The sequence below is a fragment of the Mastomys coucha genome, unplaced genomic scaffold (genome assembly GCF_008632895.1).
Source record: "Mastomys coucha isolate ucsf_1 unplaced genomic scaffold, UCSF_Mcou_1 pScaffold22, whole genome shotgun sequence".
Lineage (NCBI taxonomy): Eukaryota > Metazoa > Chordata > Mammalia > Rodentia > Muridae > Mastomys > Mastomys coucha.
This window is the reverse complement of record NW_022196905.1, coordinates 167,488,326-167,505,809: the sequence shown is the minus strand read 5'-3', so window position 1 is coordinate 167,505,809 and position 17,484 is coordinate 167,488,326. Positions and strand designations below refer to the sequence as shown.

The 17,484-nt window shown below is 38.8% G+C and overlaps 1 protein-coding gene across 2 annotated transcripts in view; it reads left to right on the top strand.

The window, feature by feature from the left end:
• The window catches only part of Hook3 (hook microtubule tethering protein 3), an 84,506-nt gene extending 79,042 nt beyond the window's left edge, over window positions 1-5,464 (top strand). For both annotated transcript variants that reach the window (XM_031339411.1, XM_031339412.1), the window contains 2 exons: window positions 47-118; window positions 2,719-5,464. In XM_031339411.1, coding sequence (XP_031195271.1) covers window positions 47-118; window positions 2,719-2,859 — 213 coding nt within the window. In that variant the 3' untranslated portion in view covers window positions 2,860-5,464. The remainder of the gene's footprint in view (window positions 1-46; window positions 119-2,718) is intronic.
• The last annotated feature ends 12,020 nt before the right edge of the window (window positions 5,465-17,484 follow it).

Genomic DNA, 17,484 nt, shown 5'->3' with positions numbered 1-17,484 from the left:
TTTTATATTGAACTCACTTGTATTTTTACATGTGGTTGTGCTTCAGAAAGAATATGAGAAAACGAAGAGTCAGAGAGACATGGAAGAGAAATACATTGTTAGTGCCTGGTACAATATGGTAAGAGAAAGTATTTCAAATTATAATGCAAAGTTTGGTGACTATGTCATGATACTGCTTATACTATAGAAGTAATTCTACCAACAGAATCTGAAAGTAATTTCTCTCCTAATGTATACTAACAAAGCCTCTAGACCTTAAAACTGAAAAGCCTTACATAAGCTAAGTCACTGTGAGAGCATCATTCCCAGAGGATAGAAGACACCAGTTTAGTTTTGTTTGTTTGTTTGTTTGGGATTTTTTTTTCGAGACAGGGTTTCCCTGTGTAGCCCTGGTTGTCCTGGAACTCACTCTGTAGACCAGGCTGGCCTCGAACTCAGAAATCCGCCTACCTCTGCCTCCCAAGTACTAGGATTAAAGGCGTGCGCCACCACTCCCCAGCACCAGTTTAGTTTTAATCCTTGGAACCACTTGTTGTAGGGAAAGCAGACATGGTAATACCTAAGCAGATGCAACAGTTCCTGCTTTGCAAAGTGACACTACTTTACAGATAGTTTAACGGTCTCATGGAACTTGGAAATGTCCAGTTTCAGACTTTGACTGCTGAAGGTTTTGAAATGGAATATTCTAGTACACAAGCAAAGAAACTAAGCGTATGTAAGGGAAGTCAGTAACTGTTCGGCCACTGATGTACAGCTGTGTGTGAATTCTGCAGGACGAGGTGCCTCCTCACTCTGTTGGGTAGGCTGTGCTATGGAACCCTGTGGAAGCTGGGTGAGCCAGGCCTTCTCCCTAGCCCAAATGTTTTGGAAATTCGGCTTTTCTTCCAGTTTTCCCCTTTTGTCTAACAGCATCTCTGTTGGCATAAAAATATTATTTTTATTTTAATATTACAGTTACTACTACCTCTTGAAAGCTAATTCTCCAACCTTAAAATGTGATTTGTTCTTTACTAAATATATGTTTCATGACATGTGTCTATAGTACACCACTGTGTTGACCAAAGTTTAAGATTTTATTGTAATTTTTCTTTTAGAAGGAAATAACTTTGAATGAGAATATTATTAACAAATATAATTTTTAATTTAAAAGTAGAGAATATAAATCGCATAAAGGGATTTCTCTGGGCATTAACCCTACCCTCACTATTCTGTCTTCTTTGAAGCTTAGTGTTCCCAGTCTCACTGCCCTGTATCTCCGTTCCTGTCAGCAATTTCACAACCCTGACTGGTTTTATGGCTTCATGTAGTGCTCACATGTTGATTCTTACAAAACGAGATTTATTTATTCTGTGACATGGAACTGAAGGACAGTGCTAATTTTTAACTTTTCAGAGTGAAGGGTAATTCCAAATAAATACATTCAAGTTCTACTCACAGAAGGGAACGAATAGGAGCATTTGCTTATATGCAGGAAGTTTTGTATCTCGGAAAACTTAAGTAGGAGTCAAGATGGTAGTGAATGCTGGGGCAAGGTATTAAGTTTCTTAGCAAAAAACTTAGTGTTGGCTACTGACATGTTAAAAGTATGTGAAAAGTGTGACTTAGTGGTGGAGCCCTAGAGTACAAAAGCACAGGTTCCCCATCAGTCAATTGCTTGAAAAATTAGAATTTTTTTAATTGAAATGTAATTTCATTATAGGTAGTAAAAATGGTTTCAGTCGATTTCAGCCAGTTTTATTCAAACTTTCAAATGTATTTGTTAAGTTAAAGTTGAATTAAAAAATATATTCTAGGGGTTGACCGCTCAGTAGGTAGTATGCTTGCTGCACACGATTCAGTCCTTCAGGACTGCCTGAATTCAGTCCTTAGAACCCAGTGCAAGGAGAGAGCTCAGACCATTGTTAGCCTCCACTTCTCTGCATCAGCTTACCTACAGCAAGTTATTAGTGGGACTGACCAGCAGTCTTATCTTCTCTTGCTAGGTTAGTTCATTGTCTTGTTTAGAGAATCCCACACTGTCTCAACCCCAGTCTCTGTAGTCTTCTGACTTTAGTGAGGCGGTGCCCATTGTCACCCACTATGTTTCCAAATCCGGACAGTGCCCTCGAGGTCTCCCTCTCATCTACTGTAGCCCAGAGACTTTGCCCCTCTTCAAAGACAGTAGGTGATCTTTCTGCTTTCAAGGGAGGTCGCTTATTGTCAAGCCCCGTGTTGTGGGTTGTCAGAAACTTGTCTTAGTTTGTTTGAGAATGCCAGTCTGCTCTGAAGTGAAGAAAAACGGCGGTGTGGTATGTATGGTACCTAGTACAGCTTTCCATTGGAAGAAACAAGTGCATTTGTGGTTTTCCTTTCTGATGAGTCCTATGATTTCCACAGTTTGAATCAGCTACTACCAATCAATTGCACTTTTCTTGGAAAATCACTATTTGATTTGAAAGGAATGTATAAGTGACATATTCTAAAAATCATTCTCCATTGTCTGTTGTTTTGATTGTTGTAAATTCACAAAATTAAGTCTTAATTTTTCCAAAGGAAGATTTGTACTTAATTATTAGAATGAAAAGGATTTCATAAATTTTAAGCCATAAGTGGAATTAATTTTCCTAATAAATTATGCTTTGCTATTCATTGTAGTAAAAAATTCTGCATGATGACAGTTATTTTTGTAGAATATTCCATGTTTTCACCAATCACTATTTGTTTTTTCTAATGTTTCAGGGAATGACTCTACATAAAAAGGCGGCTGAAGACAGACTAGCTAGCACAGGCTCAGGGCAGTCATTTCTGGCTAGGCAAAGGCAAGCAACCAGCACAAGAAGGTCCTACCCAGGCCACGTCCAGCCAGCCACAGCAAGGTAGAGAGGTCTCACCACTAGGAGTTTTTAAAAGCATACTTCTGTTACATATAACAACATTTCAGGAAATTCAGCCAGCTTGTTTTATTTCTCTCCTGTGTTAATAATTCTCACATGAGGATTTTTCTCTCTCTTGTATCTTTTAGTTACTTTGTCCTTTACTTTATGGTCTTTTCAGTTCCTTTTAATGTGCCAAAAATTTGTAAATGTACAATTAAAAGTGTTGTATAATAGTGTAATACTTTTTCTTTGTATGAAAATGTCTTCTTCCCCATTTATGTGGGCTTTGTAAAGAATCGGATTTTCTGCCAATAATTGATACACAATTTATATTCTTTATCGTGCCTACTGTGTTACCATACTTTATAAGAATGTCTTTGTTTAAAGGGAATTAATCTTTTTATGGTGTATTAATCTGTGTTTTTGATTGTTTTCCAAATGCACTTCAGATAACTTAAATATTTACTGTACTATACGAAGTGATGTCAAATGCACTTTTTGCAAAGACAAATGCATCGGCAGAGGTGCTAGTCAGACCTGTGGCACCGGGCAGGATCACTCAGAGGGGAGAAATTAAACTTATTCTAAGGTCTGGAGTTCTTATGTGAAATTTCATTATTTCCTGCTGTATTGTTTGCTGGCAGAAGTGAAATGGGTGAAGATGTTTGGGTAGAAATTACAGAGGATAAGAACTTGGCAGGACTTTTTTTCCTTCCTTTGGAATACCTTAGTAACTAAGAATCAGATTCTAGCCATGCACTTTTAATTGCTCTCCACAAGTAAAAGATTTATTTTCATATAGGTAGCCTTATCTTTGGGGCAGTTCTTTGACTATGCCTCATATGTTTTATATATTCTGTGAGCCTTTCCTTTTCTTAATTAATCTTGATAGCTAACATCTTAATGCAATTCATTAACATCAGTACATGACTCTGTATGTAATGTTATGACAGAGCTCTTTATAGTTTTTCTTAACTCTACCTACAAGTCCAAGAATTGGTAACAGGAGAGATGTTCTTGGTATTTCATTGTTCAAAGTGCTTTCATTGTATGCCACATTTATTTACATAGATGAATGTCTATTAAGCAGTCATGTGAAGTACTTTGTCTGTATAAGGAATTACATAACTTTAAACTATCATTTATTTGAAAGTAATCTACCTTTGTCTTTTTCTATATTGATTCATGAATTTGATCCCAAATTATATTGAAGGTTTCCTCTAGCCTTTTTCTTGTTCCATACTATATTTTTTTTTTAAAGAAAAAAATCTGAAATTAGGTCAGAGGGTTCTTTAGTTTGCTTTTACATAAATCATTTAAGTGGAAGATGATATTTATGGACTTGCTGTTTGTAAGTTCTGGTATCATTTAGTTCTGTATAAAAGACAAATAACTTTAACTCAACTTTAATGTGATGAAGAGTTTTCAGAAATATGCAAGTGCTACACTTTAACTCCCTTCTCTTTTTTAAGAAAATTGACCTAAAAATTCATCCTGCATGTTTTGTCTTATTTTTGTAGACAGAGTCTTTATGTAACACAGGCTGCCATGAACACATGATCTTCTTGGATTATAAGCATGAACCAACATACTAAGCTCTTAGGATTTTTTTTCCTTGAAAGGACATTATTCATCATTAAGCATTTCTTTACAAAAAACCCTCACAGCACATGTTGAAGCATACTGTGAGGCATCTGCCTGGGCAGACCAAAGTGGCAAGCCCAGGAGATGGTGGAGAGTACTGCATTAGGACAATGCACTGTGGGATTTCAGATACTTGAGGTCTGCTTTTCTTTGTTTCAAGACAATCTAGCTATATTACCCAGACCTGCCTCAAATTCTTTGACTCAAGACCATCTTCCTGCCTCTGCCTCCCAAAAGGCTGAGATTATGGTTTGTGCCACCATGTCCACACAGTAGATCAAGTTTGAAAATAAAAGAATAAAAATTGGGGCCAGCACAATGGCTCAACTGGAAGAGTAGCACTGCCGCCAAGCCTGATGACCTAAGCTCAATTCCTGGGGCCCAGGTGATGAGGGAGCAAGCAGCTCCCAAGGGTTGTCCTCTGGCCTCCACACTCACACAGATGTAGGTGCACACACAAATCACTATGTTTTAAATGTTTCTCACTCCACCTTTAGTTCACAGAATATCTGAGATTCAACCATTTTTAAATCAAGTTAGTCTATGATTTCTACTCTTAACGAGATTATTGGTTGTTGAGGAATTACACCTGTAGAATAAAGTGAATGTGAATATGAGAGACTCTAGGAGCTCCTCTTCAACTAGATTTTATATCGGAGGTAAAAACACCTCACTGTTTTGATCTTTATTTTCTACTTACCTGCCCTCGCCATGAACATACTCACCTACCCAGACACTTCGGGTAGATGTTTTGGAAAGGCCTCAAGCTTACAGAGGAAGTTTAGCTTCTGGTTTTTGTTTTTTGTTTTTGTTTTTTTTCAGCATCTGTTTTGTGCTACTTTCAGTGTTTGTAGCCTTCACTGTTGTTTGCTCTGACTTTAATGTTTGGTGGATTTCCCTCAGTGAATGGGAGAAATATCACTCATGATATTTCAAAATCAAATAAAACATGCTTTCATAAGAAACAGCATCTGAATATACTTTAGGCGTCATAAAGCCAGGAATAAAACTTCCCTGTGGAGTGGCACTTTTCCCATTGTGTGTCTTAGGTCAGCATTTAGGGGACTGCAGTTTCTCTGGTAGAGAGCTGGGAAGTTGGTGGGTGCTCTGGTGGTATGTGGTCTCTCAGCAGTGCTGGGCTGGACCTTCCTTCACAGGCCTCATTACTCTTCCTGAAGCCTTCTGTGCTCGTCCCATGGATCTTGATCCCAACATTAGCAAGGGATGAGCACATTCATTGTGTCAGGCAGGAAGGAGCTCTTACCAGCATCTGAGTTCTTGTAACAAGCTTGTTTTCTGTGCTTTCTAAACAGGTTCCCCCACAAAAATAATGTAAAGCAAACTACTAAAAAAAAATGCCATTTATGTTCTACAGTATACACTTAAGATTAATAAGAAAACAGTCTAAATGTAATCATTTCTTGTATCTGAAATGAAAATAACTAATACACTTGTACATATTTAAAAATATTTTTTAAAAACTGTGCCTGGAGAGTTGGCTCAGCATTTAAGAGCATTTATTGTACTTCCAAGGAATCCAGGTGCAGTTTCTGACATGGAAGCTCATAACCAACATCTGTAACTCCAGTTCCAGGGAATGTGATACCATCTTCTGACCTCCACAGGCACCAGGCACACATGTGGCATACATACATGCAGGCAGGCAAAACATTCATTCTTAGAAAACAAATCTATAAAAAGAAAGTTTAAACTGGGTCATAATTTTCTTTTGTCTAATTACTTAACAGTAATAAGAATGAGTTTTGAGTCTATAAATAAGTGATCCATATTCCAAGCTTAATCAAGATTGAATTATTTCTGTTATCTTGGTAAAAATCAGCTTAATACAATGATTAAATTATAATGAGGATAACATTGTCCAGTTTTCACGAAGTTGTTTGGTTTATGTGATTAGAGCTGCACACAGTCAAGCCAGCTTGTCAGTCAGAAGCACCAGTCCTGATCTCACTAGTTGTTAGAGATCCATGCTGTACAAGTCCATGCAAGTGAGACAAGTCAGGTGAAAAGTCAGATGCCCTCTGAAAAACGCTCCTTACTTTTCAATAGCAGTTTCAGTTAGTCATGTTAAGTAAAGGTGAAATATTTGTGAAGGCTAGGATGCAGCTCACTTGGTATAGTAATGCTTGCCTAATACACATGAAGTGCTAGATCCGACCCCTAGCATCATAGAAACTGGGTGTATATGCCTGTAGAGAGTTTGGAGTCAGTTTGCCTATGTGAGATTCTGTCTTCAAAAAAAAAAAAAGTAAGTGTGTGTGTGTGTGTGTGTGTGTGTGTGTGTGTGTAAAATTCCTTTGTAGAATCTCTTTCTTTCTTTCTTTCTTTCTTTTTTTTTCCAAGACAGGGTTTCTCTGTATAGCCTTGGCTGTCCTGGAACTCACTCTGTAGACCAGGCTGGCCTCAAACTCAGAAATCCACCTGCCTCTGCCTCCCGAGTGCTGGGATTAAAGGTGTGTGCCACCACTGCCCGGTGAATCTCATGCTTTTACATAAGCACTGATCTATTGTTCTAACAATAACCATATTTTAAGCCTTAAAAATTTTTATTTCAGCATATTATTTAACCAAAACAAATCTTAAAATATCTTCTTTACTCTCCACGTTTAATCTTCCTTTTTTCAGATCTTGTAGTTCACAAATATGGTAATTATGCCCAATTTGGAAATGTGACACTTGCCTGAAAATCTACAATCCATGCCTCATATAAACCAAGCTAGTCTGCATCCACTTGACTTAAAAGCATAATTTGACCACACAGTGAGAGGGAAATTTTTGCTAAGGTAGAATCACATAGCTGCCCTGTGTGGAACCTGTGTCCTCTTACGAGAGCAGCCAGCTAAGCCATCTTTCCAGTTCCAAGTATTTAGAATTTTTATCCTCATATAATGAAAATTTTTTTTCCTCTATAGATATGCATCAACCCGATTCAGCTTTGTGTTAAATAGTGACATCTTTATGATATCTAGGGTCATCCCAGAACTTGGGAGCCTGAGGCTGGAAAAATGCAAGTTGGAAGCTATCCTGGGCTACACAAGGAGACCTTATTTCAGCACTTAGGACACAGAGGCAGGAGATGTCTCTGAGTTCAAGGCCAGCCTGGTCTACACAGGGAGACCCTGTCTCAACAAAATAAAATAACAACAAAAAAGAATGTGCCAACAAAATAGAATTTGAAGTAAGGCCTGTTTTCTAGAATACTCAAGACCCTACATCCAGTCCCATAGTATTGATGAATGAATGAATGAATGAATGAATGAATGAATGAATGAATGAATGAATGAAGTGGGATATCTGAATCTATAACAATTATTTAATCATGTTTTCTTTTCCTTTCCATGACTTAAAGGACTTTATTAAAAAAAAAAAAATCTAATGAAAGTACCCTCATTAACTACAGTCCTGTCACAATTAGAAGTGGCTCAGGCCTTTGTTCGATTGGTTGGTTAGTTGGTTTGGTTTGGTTTTGTGTTGGTTGGTTTGTTCCTTTTCAACCCAATTTTACTACATTTAGAAAAGTTTCAGAACTTTCTCTCACACTGATTTGAAGATCCTATTTCAACCCCATTTCATTACATGTAGAAAAGGTTCAGAACTTTCTCTCTCACACTGATTTGAAGATCCTATTTTTTTTTGACAAGAGGAAGGCTATTCTCAATGCATTCAATGCATCTAACACAAAGTTTTTACTTTTTTATAATCAATATTTAAGTGATTGATGTTTTTCATTGAATGTTTGTCCAATTTTAACACAATAATGTTTTAAGTTTTTTTAGTGAATACTCTACAGCTCTAGAAAGCCTATAAGATAATTTGCCAGTCACTAACTTGCTTGCTACTAACACAGCCAATTTCTAACCCTCTCGATCACTTCACATCATCAGCCTTGTCGTTAGTGTTGTGTATAAAATAAAAGACAACACAAATGTAATAGCATTTCTTGCTTGTAAGTCATTAGTCATGTCATGGGATGTGTGTACTGATTGTTTTAAAACACCTTTTCATTAGTCCCGATTTATATTATTATGAATTGGAAGCTATACATTTTATATTTAATGGTTTTTAAATATGAATATATGTGGATTCTTCAGTTACAGTAATAGAGGGACACTGGTTTGAGAAATGAGAGGCCTGAACCTAATTATGGATTGAATATGAAATTTTGAAATTATGTGGGACTCCATAAATATATATTAGCTATATATATTTATCTTATATAAAATTGCATGTGTATGTATATATGTATGTATCTGTATGTATATGTATACATATATGTGTATATATATACATGTGTATGTATATATGTATGTATCTGTGTGTATATGTATACATATATATATATATATATGTACACTTAGAACTAGACATACCAAGATTGCTTTACATGTCTCATTTCAGTATTTTTCTGTTTTCTTACAGATTTAGTAATGTCCTGTAAGGTTAATTCTGAATGTAGTATGTAAGTGAGAATAGAAATAAAAGAAGTAATAGATGGCTATTAAGGATAAGTCCATTTTAGAGAGTATAGTGGATATTGGGATAAAGTAGCCTAATTAACAAATATTTAGGCCAAGAGAAGTACTCAAACAGTATCAAGTAGATGTTCCTTAAATTTTAGTCAACAAAATATTCTATTGTTATTACACATTTATCTGATAAAAGATAAAAGACCAAATCTAATTTCTAATTATGTATAGGTATTAACTAAGCATATAATCTATATGTTAGTGGGAGGGAAAATGTTTCTTTTCCTTTCTAACTATTAAGCAGTTACCACTTAGTGGAACAGTTGAGGAATTTAGGATGTCAAAGAAACTTTGATTGATGAGGTGAGAGGAAATTTATGATGGCTGAAACTCTCTCCAACTTGACAACAGGTATCTATATCACACTTTTTATAGTTTACAAACTGTTGTTTTAATATTATCTCCCCCTAATAACACGTTGTACCTCCACAAAGTATCTGTAAATGAAGACAAAAGTGGACTCTCCAAAGTAAGCCTTTATGTATTTGATTCATTCCATTACTACAGGCTCACAAGCAGGTATTTATGTCTGAAATTGGAGGCGTCCATTATCTGAAAATTCCTCTCCAATAAAGTGGGAATTATTAAAGCCCAAATCATATCCATTTCAAATGTATAAGAATTAAATACCGTGGGAGAACAAGCAAGTGGGTAAAAGGCAATGCCCCAGGCATGCTGAGGGCACTGCACACACCCACAAGATGTCTCATCAGACTCATTGAGAGTGCAGACTGCAAAGAACCCATGTTCTTCGTGTGCTTGGAGACCTCTACAGGGATCACTGTCTGTCCTTCTGCTGTCTGGCATCTCAGTGCTGTCTCCCACCCTCCCTCACCTGTGTAGGCTGGTTAGCCTTCTCTCCAGTCTCCAGCGCTTCACTAATCCTGAATCCTGCTTCCTTCCTCCTCGGCTTTACTTGCTGTTTCTGGTTGCCACCTCAGTGTCATGAGTCTGGAAATATGCTTATAACTGGGCTTGCTACCAGTCATACTACAGAGTCTGTAACAATGCTGTGAGGCCGGCTTTTGGGTTTTGTGCTGGGAATTGAGCCTAGGACCTCATGCACTCCAGGGCAAGTACTCTACCACTGAGCTCCATGCCCAGCACACCAAGTAAAAGCACATTTGAAACTGTGTGTGTTCTCATGAAAAAAAAACAAACAAACAAACCAAAAAAACCACTAAACATTTTTCTGTTTAATGAGATTTTTCTTACCCTTTGAGGTTTGTCTCCTAAAATAAAAACGCCTAGACTGTCCCTACTTGTTTTCCCCACTATTGCAAATCCCAAAGAGAAGGAAACCAGACATTCCAGTAATTGAGCAATCAGATCATCTGAAAATGGAGGAAAGGTGATTTGGGAAGGAAAGCAGTGGAGGTGGATGCCAGGTGTTTCAGAGAGAGTAGCTAGACTGTGATTTGTTTCTGTCTTTGTTTCTTACCCTGGGCTTTTTTTTTCTTAAATTTATCTTGCAGAGGTTTCATCCTGTACTGGTAGTGAGTTTTTTAGACCCAGAATTTTCCCATTTGCAACATGGAAGCAGTCATCTTAGAGACCACATGCACGGGAGCTTGTTAAAGGAACATTAACTCACGATTGCTGTCAGAGAATGGGGAAGCTGGCTCATAAAAACACTTACTTTTGGTTTTGCTTTGTTTTAAAAAGATACACATGTTTTAATAGTGTAAAAAGTTTGTGTGTTTTGGGTCAAGGAACCTAGCTCCAGTAGAAGAATATGCAGCTAAATTGCACAAGACTCTACCTGGCTCCAGTCCAGAGTCAATCAATCAAAGTCTGGCAGCTGGATCTCTCTCTCTCTCTCTCTCTCTCTCTCTCTCTCTCTCTCTCTCTCTCTCTCTCTCTCTCCCTCCCTCCTCTCTCTCCTCTCTCTCTCTCTCTCTCTCTCTCACACACACACACACACAGAGATGAAGTTTACTTATAAGTCAATCACAGAGAAGGAAGCAACATTGAAATAGAGACATCTGCATCCAGCTTTAAGGAAATAGAGACCTTGTTCTTCTTTCCAGAGTTAAAACATAGGAAGCCAGGATGGTGGCACACACCCATAATCCCAACAGCTGGCTCAGGCACCAGGATCACAAGTTTGAAGTCAGATGAGGCAACAGAAAATGCAAATCCAGCCTGTCTCAAAACTGAAACAAAAATTGCAGGAGTACAGAACCATATACAGTGTTTTAGACATAGTCTCGATAAATGTTCAGTGAATAAGTTTCTAAGTGTCCTAATTTCTAGCTTTTGGTTACTCTACTTAGAGTGGGTGATAGGCCAAGTCAATACCTCCTGCCATGTGTGGCAGTTTTAATTCAAAGGTAGCTTACGCCTGTAATTCTAGCACTTTAAAGGCTGGGATAAGAGGGTTTCCACAAAGCGAGGCCATTCAGGGCTGCATGGTGAAATTCCATCTCCACTTAGTACTCTAATCATATCTCAATTGTTCAGTGCTCAGGCGTGTGAAGTGGGCAGTGTGGATGTAGGCCATGCCTTCAGTGCAGAAAACTGTGCCAGAAAAGGAAAGAAAGGACAGGCAGCCAGCTGGCAGTTGCTAGGGGGTAAACAGGTGAAAAGTATCTTAGAAGAGTTTTATACCAATGTTTTGGCCTTGGAAAAAATCAGAGCCCCATATTGTGTGTTTTTTAGTATACTCTTCCCAACACAAATTACCAATGCTTTATTAATTAATATAATTAAATCATTTTATAAATCATTCGTAATATTTTCGGTCACTTCTCCCTTTCATATTTTTAAATTGGTTATATTAGTTGTCATCCAGGAGAAACTCATAATAAATATTTAACTTATTCTAAAATAAAAATTAGTAAGCATCATAGCCCTATATTATGTAAATCTATTTATATCTTATGAAAGTCACTGTTTCTGCCCTAGAAACTTTATTCATGTTTGGCTGTCTTCTACTTCAAAACTACAGTTAGGGCCAAATAATTGGGTTATTTGGTCCCCAGCTCTTACTTACTTGAATGATGAGTCAGTCAACTTTTTCTGAGTGAACATTTGCTATTACAAAATATGATTAACCGATGAAAACATTGGAAATATGAACTGAGTTTCCTTCGATAAACTAAAGTACTTAATTTAAAGGATTGTGCTGAATTCTTTCAAATCAAACTAAGGGACTTCTTTTAAATGTGTCTGACTGTGTTGGTTTTGTTTTGTTTTTGCTTTTCTGGAGTTTTGCAGTAATTGGAGACCCAACCTAAGGCCTTGCATATTAGAATATTTTAGTAATCACTTTTTTTATTTTGAGACAGTCTCTCCTTTTAGCCTCAGCTGGCCCAGAACTGACCGAGATCCTCCTGCCTCTGCCTCCTGAGTCCTGGGTTGAAGGTGTGCTCTCCCACTCTCGGCTTCGGCTGGAAGTCTTTAGTCAGCCTGAGCTTGGGAAGCCCTTCCTGCCCAGAAGGGGCAGCGCTTGCTCTTCTGAACATCCGTGATCGGCGGCAGAGTCAGAACAGTGTTGTCAGTTTCCAAACAAGTCACCAGGTTATTACTGTCATTCAAGTACTGATGAACATGTGATATGTATGAGCTCATTCTAGTGTTTTCTTGAGAGCCTAATTGAACATGTAGTCCACAAAGATAATTTCAGTATGCTCTAAGTAAGTAACATTTTATTATAATGTAGGAAATGACTGTACACAGATGCCAATCAGTGACCTGGTACTTAACTTTCACAACAATTTACTTCTTTTTTTTTTCATAGACTTAGTTACTTACAACTTAGATGTACTAAAATATCATTATCATTCCTAATTTTGGCATTTATGGATTCTACAATTCATAATAATTTGTACTGTGAAGAATAACTTCCATGTTTGCTGCAGTTCTCATTGTTAGACTGCCAACCATTTATAACATCCCTCTTTTGTTATGGAAGAGATCCCACTCTGGTTGACTGAACTGATCGTTTTGAGGATTTATTTCTTGTCATCGTAATCCAGAAAAGATGTGTACTTCAGGCTCTGCATTCCTCACCTCAACTCAGATCTAGCAAAACTATACGTAATGGTGGCCAAGCATTCCCCTCCTGTTTACCAAGTTTGCCAGACTTGAGTCTGGCAAGTTCTCCCACCGCTTTGTTGAGGAAAATGACTTATTAGAGACTTCAGTTAAAAGTGTAAGTAAAGTCAGAAAACAAACTTGCAAGAAGCCATCAGAAGGTAGGGTTTTTTGTTAGTTTTACTTTTTAATCCTACATTTCCTTTTGGTTTGTTTTGATTTTGACTGCCAACTTGTTATATATGAGTGTTTATATATGCATATAATATATGTATATGAAAAAGTTAAGATTTGGTCAAACTATATTTTCCCATTCAAATACAAAAAAATGTTTTCAAGGCTGCAAAAAGTGTACAGTTGTTAAACAAGTTGTAAATAAAGACTTGTATAAAAATCCAGCATAGAGCTTGTTTTTTTCTGCTCTTTTCTATGACTGACATTTAACAGTTGTCTGATTTTTACACTTGATTTTGCACTTGTTGCTCTTAAGTAGAGAGACATTAACAGCCTTGGAAGCCATTGATGATGGACCCTCCCTCATACTCAGCCTCCCGTTCCCAAGCAACACTCAAGAAAGGGAATCATCGCGGTTAACACCTTTCTTAAGACTTTAAAATGAAAGTAGGAAAGAGGAGGTAACGAGGCTTAAGGGAAAACCATTTCCTCTCCTCAGAAGAATGAGATTTGAGTTCTGACCCTGAGTGGAAGCACGACATTCTAATCTGTCCTAAAATTTCCCCTCCCTTAAGAGCTAATCCAAACAGGGTGTGGTGATGCATGCGTTTAGTCCCAGCACTCTGGAGGCAGAGGCAGGTGGATCTCTGAGTTTAAGGCCAGCCTGGAGTACACAGTCCCAGAACATCCAGGACTGCATAGTGAGGTCCTGTCTCAACAAACAAGAGTTAATCCAAGTAGCTCATCAGTGACTTGGCCACAAAACCACCCTGCCTAGGTATGCTGATACACCTGAAAACATGTAAAATCGATGCAAAGAATGACATTCCCTTAATGAAATAGTACACAAGAGTTTCACCTTAAAGTCTGTCTCTCAGAACAGTTGCTCACAGATCTTCATGGCTAGGCCTGCCACCTGTGTTCTAACTCAAACGTTTTCCTTTTCCTCCGAGCTCTCTCCAGATACTGGCCAAAGCCCTAAGCATTCTTGCCCTGACCCTCTAAACACTTTGTATAGACTCCTTTCTCCCTACTCCTGTGTCTGCAGACATCCACTGCTTGCTTTTTCAGACCTAGCCCAGAGGACAAGACTTTCTTCCTCTTAACTGTACCTTCCTCTCAGGAGCTGCTAAGATTTACAACTTGCCTGCCCTGTTTCTTCTCTCTCAAACTTACAAAATGGTCGTCCTCAACCTTCGGACTCTTTTTTTTTTTTTTTTTGAGACAGGATTTTTCTATGTAGCCTTGGCTGTCCTGGAACTACTCTCTAGACCAGGATGGCCTGGAACTCAGAAATCCACCTGCCTCTGCCTCCCAAGTGCTGGGATTAAAGGCTTGTGCCACCACAGCCCGGCAACCTTCGGACTCTTAAAATGCTTTTATCAACAAAACTGAAAACACTTGAAAGGGAACACACAGTCCCTAGTGTAACTGACCTGTGCTGTGTCTGTCAACAGAATGCAGATGAAGGAGCTGGAGAAGTGGCCTGGTGGCTAAGAGCATGCAGTGCTCTTACAGAGCACCTGAGCTTGGTTCCCAGCTCCCTTGTCAGACAGGTAATGACCATGTATAACTCCAACTCCAGGAGAATCCCCTGCCTAGGCCTCTACTGGCACCTGCACTCATACGCACATACCACACATATATGCATAATTAAAAGTAACAAAAAATTTCTTTTTCAAAAATGCAGATGAGACAGGGCTTATTACAGGGGGATAGAAGCAATCGATGGCCGAAGGCACTATAACAAAGAAAACCTTAGAAAGCAGATGGTGGCAAAGAATGTAGATAATTGTGCAAAGCTACAGTTAAGTGGGCTAGTAGTCGTTTCTGAAGTCTCTAACAGCTTTTCATGTGGATTAACTCATAAGGAAAGGAGTATATCTATTCATTTAGGCATTTTAGATTGTTAATGTCTCAACCCAGGACAGGAAACAGAATTCAGATCTTATTCATTTGGCCAAAACCAACAGTTCTGCGGCTGCACCTCCATCAATAAAATGCTTGCCACACAAGTATGAAGTCTTGAATTTGAAAGCCCAGTGTAATAACATAATCCCAGTGCCGGGGTGGTAGAGACAGCTCATTTCAAACTGATCTGTGGGTTCCAGGCCAGTGAGAGACCTCAAAAGTCAAAGTGAATGGCCCCTGAGAAACAAAGTCGTCCTTGGTCTTCCACACACATGCTCACATATGCACACCAGAAAGTCGTGAGCTTGTAGATTAAAGGTTAAAAATCTGTAATGCAGGCATGGTTTACTGGGAAAACGGCCTTCAGACAGGCCTCAAGGCAGCCCCTCTCCCTTGATTATGGCATCAACAGGAGGTATCCGTGTCACATGGTATTTCCAGTTCTAAGGAGGGTGGAATTGTGATATCGCCCCCTTACTTGCAATGTAGATGTTATGGGGGCACTGATGGTGGAAAAGAACCTGATTTGGGGGTCCATCTTCAAGAAACTTCAAGCCTACTAATTAATGTCTAAGTAGCTACATAATTTGTTTCCTGTGAATCCGCATCTGTTCCGTTTTCCCAGTGTGATCATCCTGTGAATCCGCATCTGTTCGTTTTCCCACTGTGATCCTTTGTGACTTAAACTGCTGCTACTGTGTGTGAGCCTCTCTCAGCTTTGAACCAGTATCCTACTGTTTGCAGTTAATGACCTCCTTAATAAAGCACTCCCCTGAAGGATGACCTGTCTGAGCGTCTCGAGTGAGTCCTGTCCTCTCTGTATCCTGGTTAGCAGTGTATTTATGTATGTGATGTGTGTGTGTGTGTGTGTGTGTGTGTGTGTGTGTGTGTTTCGAGACAGGGTTTCTCTGTGTAGCCCTGGCTGTCCTGTCCTGGAACTCACTCTGTAGACCAGGCTAGCCTCGAACTCAGAAATCCACCTGCCTCTGCCTCCCAAGTGCTGGGATTAAAGGCGTGCGCCACCACTGCCCAGCCTACGTATGTGATTTTTAAAAAGACTCGTTATTTTTTAATTTTTGTTATATATGTGGGTATGTGTATGTGAGAGTGAAGATATCTGTGGAGTCCAGAAGAAGGCATAGGATCCCACAGAGCTGGAGTTAGAGAGCTTTACAAGCTGCCTTATAAGCGCTAGGAATCACACTCGGGTCCTCAGGGAAGGCAAGTTCATCATTTTAACCACGGGGTATATGTCCAGTCTCTGGCCAGAGTTCTTAAAAGCAAAATTTAAACATGGCTCCTTCCCTTTTAGAGCTATGTTAACATTGAAGCAGAATTGAAAGGGAGAAAAAAAAATTACGGGGTCTTGAGCAATACCTCTTCATGTTGAAGTCTCAACAGCTATGAAGCAAAGGGGGCCGAAGAGATTGGTCCACAGTTACAGAGCCAGGGTTTGATTCCCAGTACCTGCAGGACAGCTCGCAACCATCTGTAACTCAAGTTCCATGGCATGCATGTTGTGCACAGACATACATGCAGACAAAATACTGACGGGCGTAATAAAAGAGAAAATTGGGTTGGTGAGATGGCTCAGCAGGTAAGAGCACCGACTGCTCTTCTGAAGGTTGTGAGATCAAATCCCAGCAACCACATGGCAGCTCACAACCACCCGTAATGAGATCTGACACCCTCTTCTGTGTACTCATCTATAATAATAAATAAATCTTTAAAAAAAATTAAAAAAAGAGAGAAAATCAACACATTTGTAGTAAAAATTGCCGACAAAAAAAAAAAAACATTTTATATAGAGAGTGTGCTAATGAGAATGTAAAATGGCCACAGGCGTGCTTAAAACTTAAATAGACATGGCTTTTCTCCATTCCCAGCTGTAAACCTGTAATTTTCTAGGACTTCCAGAAACCCCACTTACTGTATAAAAACGTGTCTTCTCTCCTGACTTAAGTATGTTGTAGTCCCTTCAAAGTCACCTTTGGAGCCACTCTCTAGTCTATCAAAAATGAAAAAATTGTCCCTCTTAGCAACTCTCTGAGATATGCCTTGAGAGCCACCAAAATAGTAAATACAACAGTGCTGTTATGAAACTCCAAGATCAAGGCAACTTACAAAAATAAGACGCATTTAATTGAGGACTTGCTTACAGTGTCAGTCCATGAACATCATGACAGGAAGCATGGCAGCAGGTGGGAATGGTGCTGGGCCAGTCACTTAAAGCTCACATCTATCTTCAAGTTGCAGGTAGTGAACGCTCAAGACTGAGTTAATGTCATTGCTGAGAAGAGTCACCGTGATCAGGACAA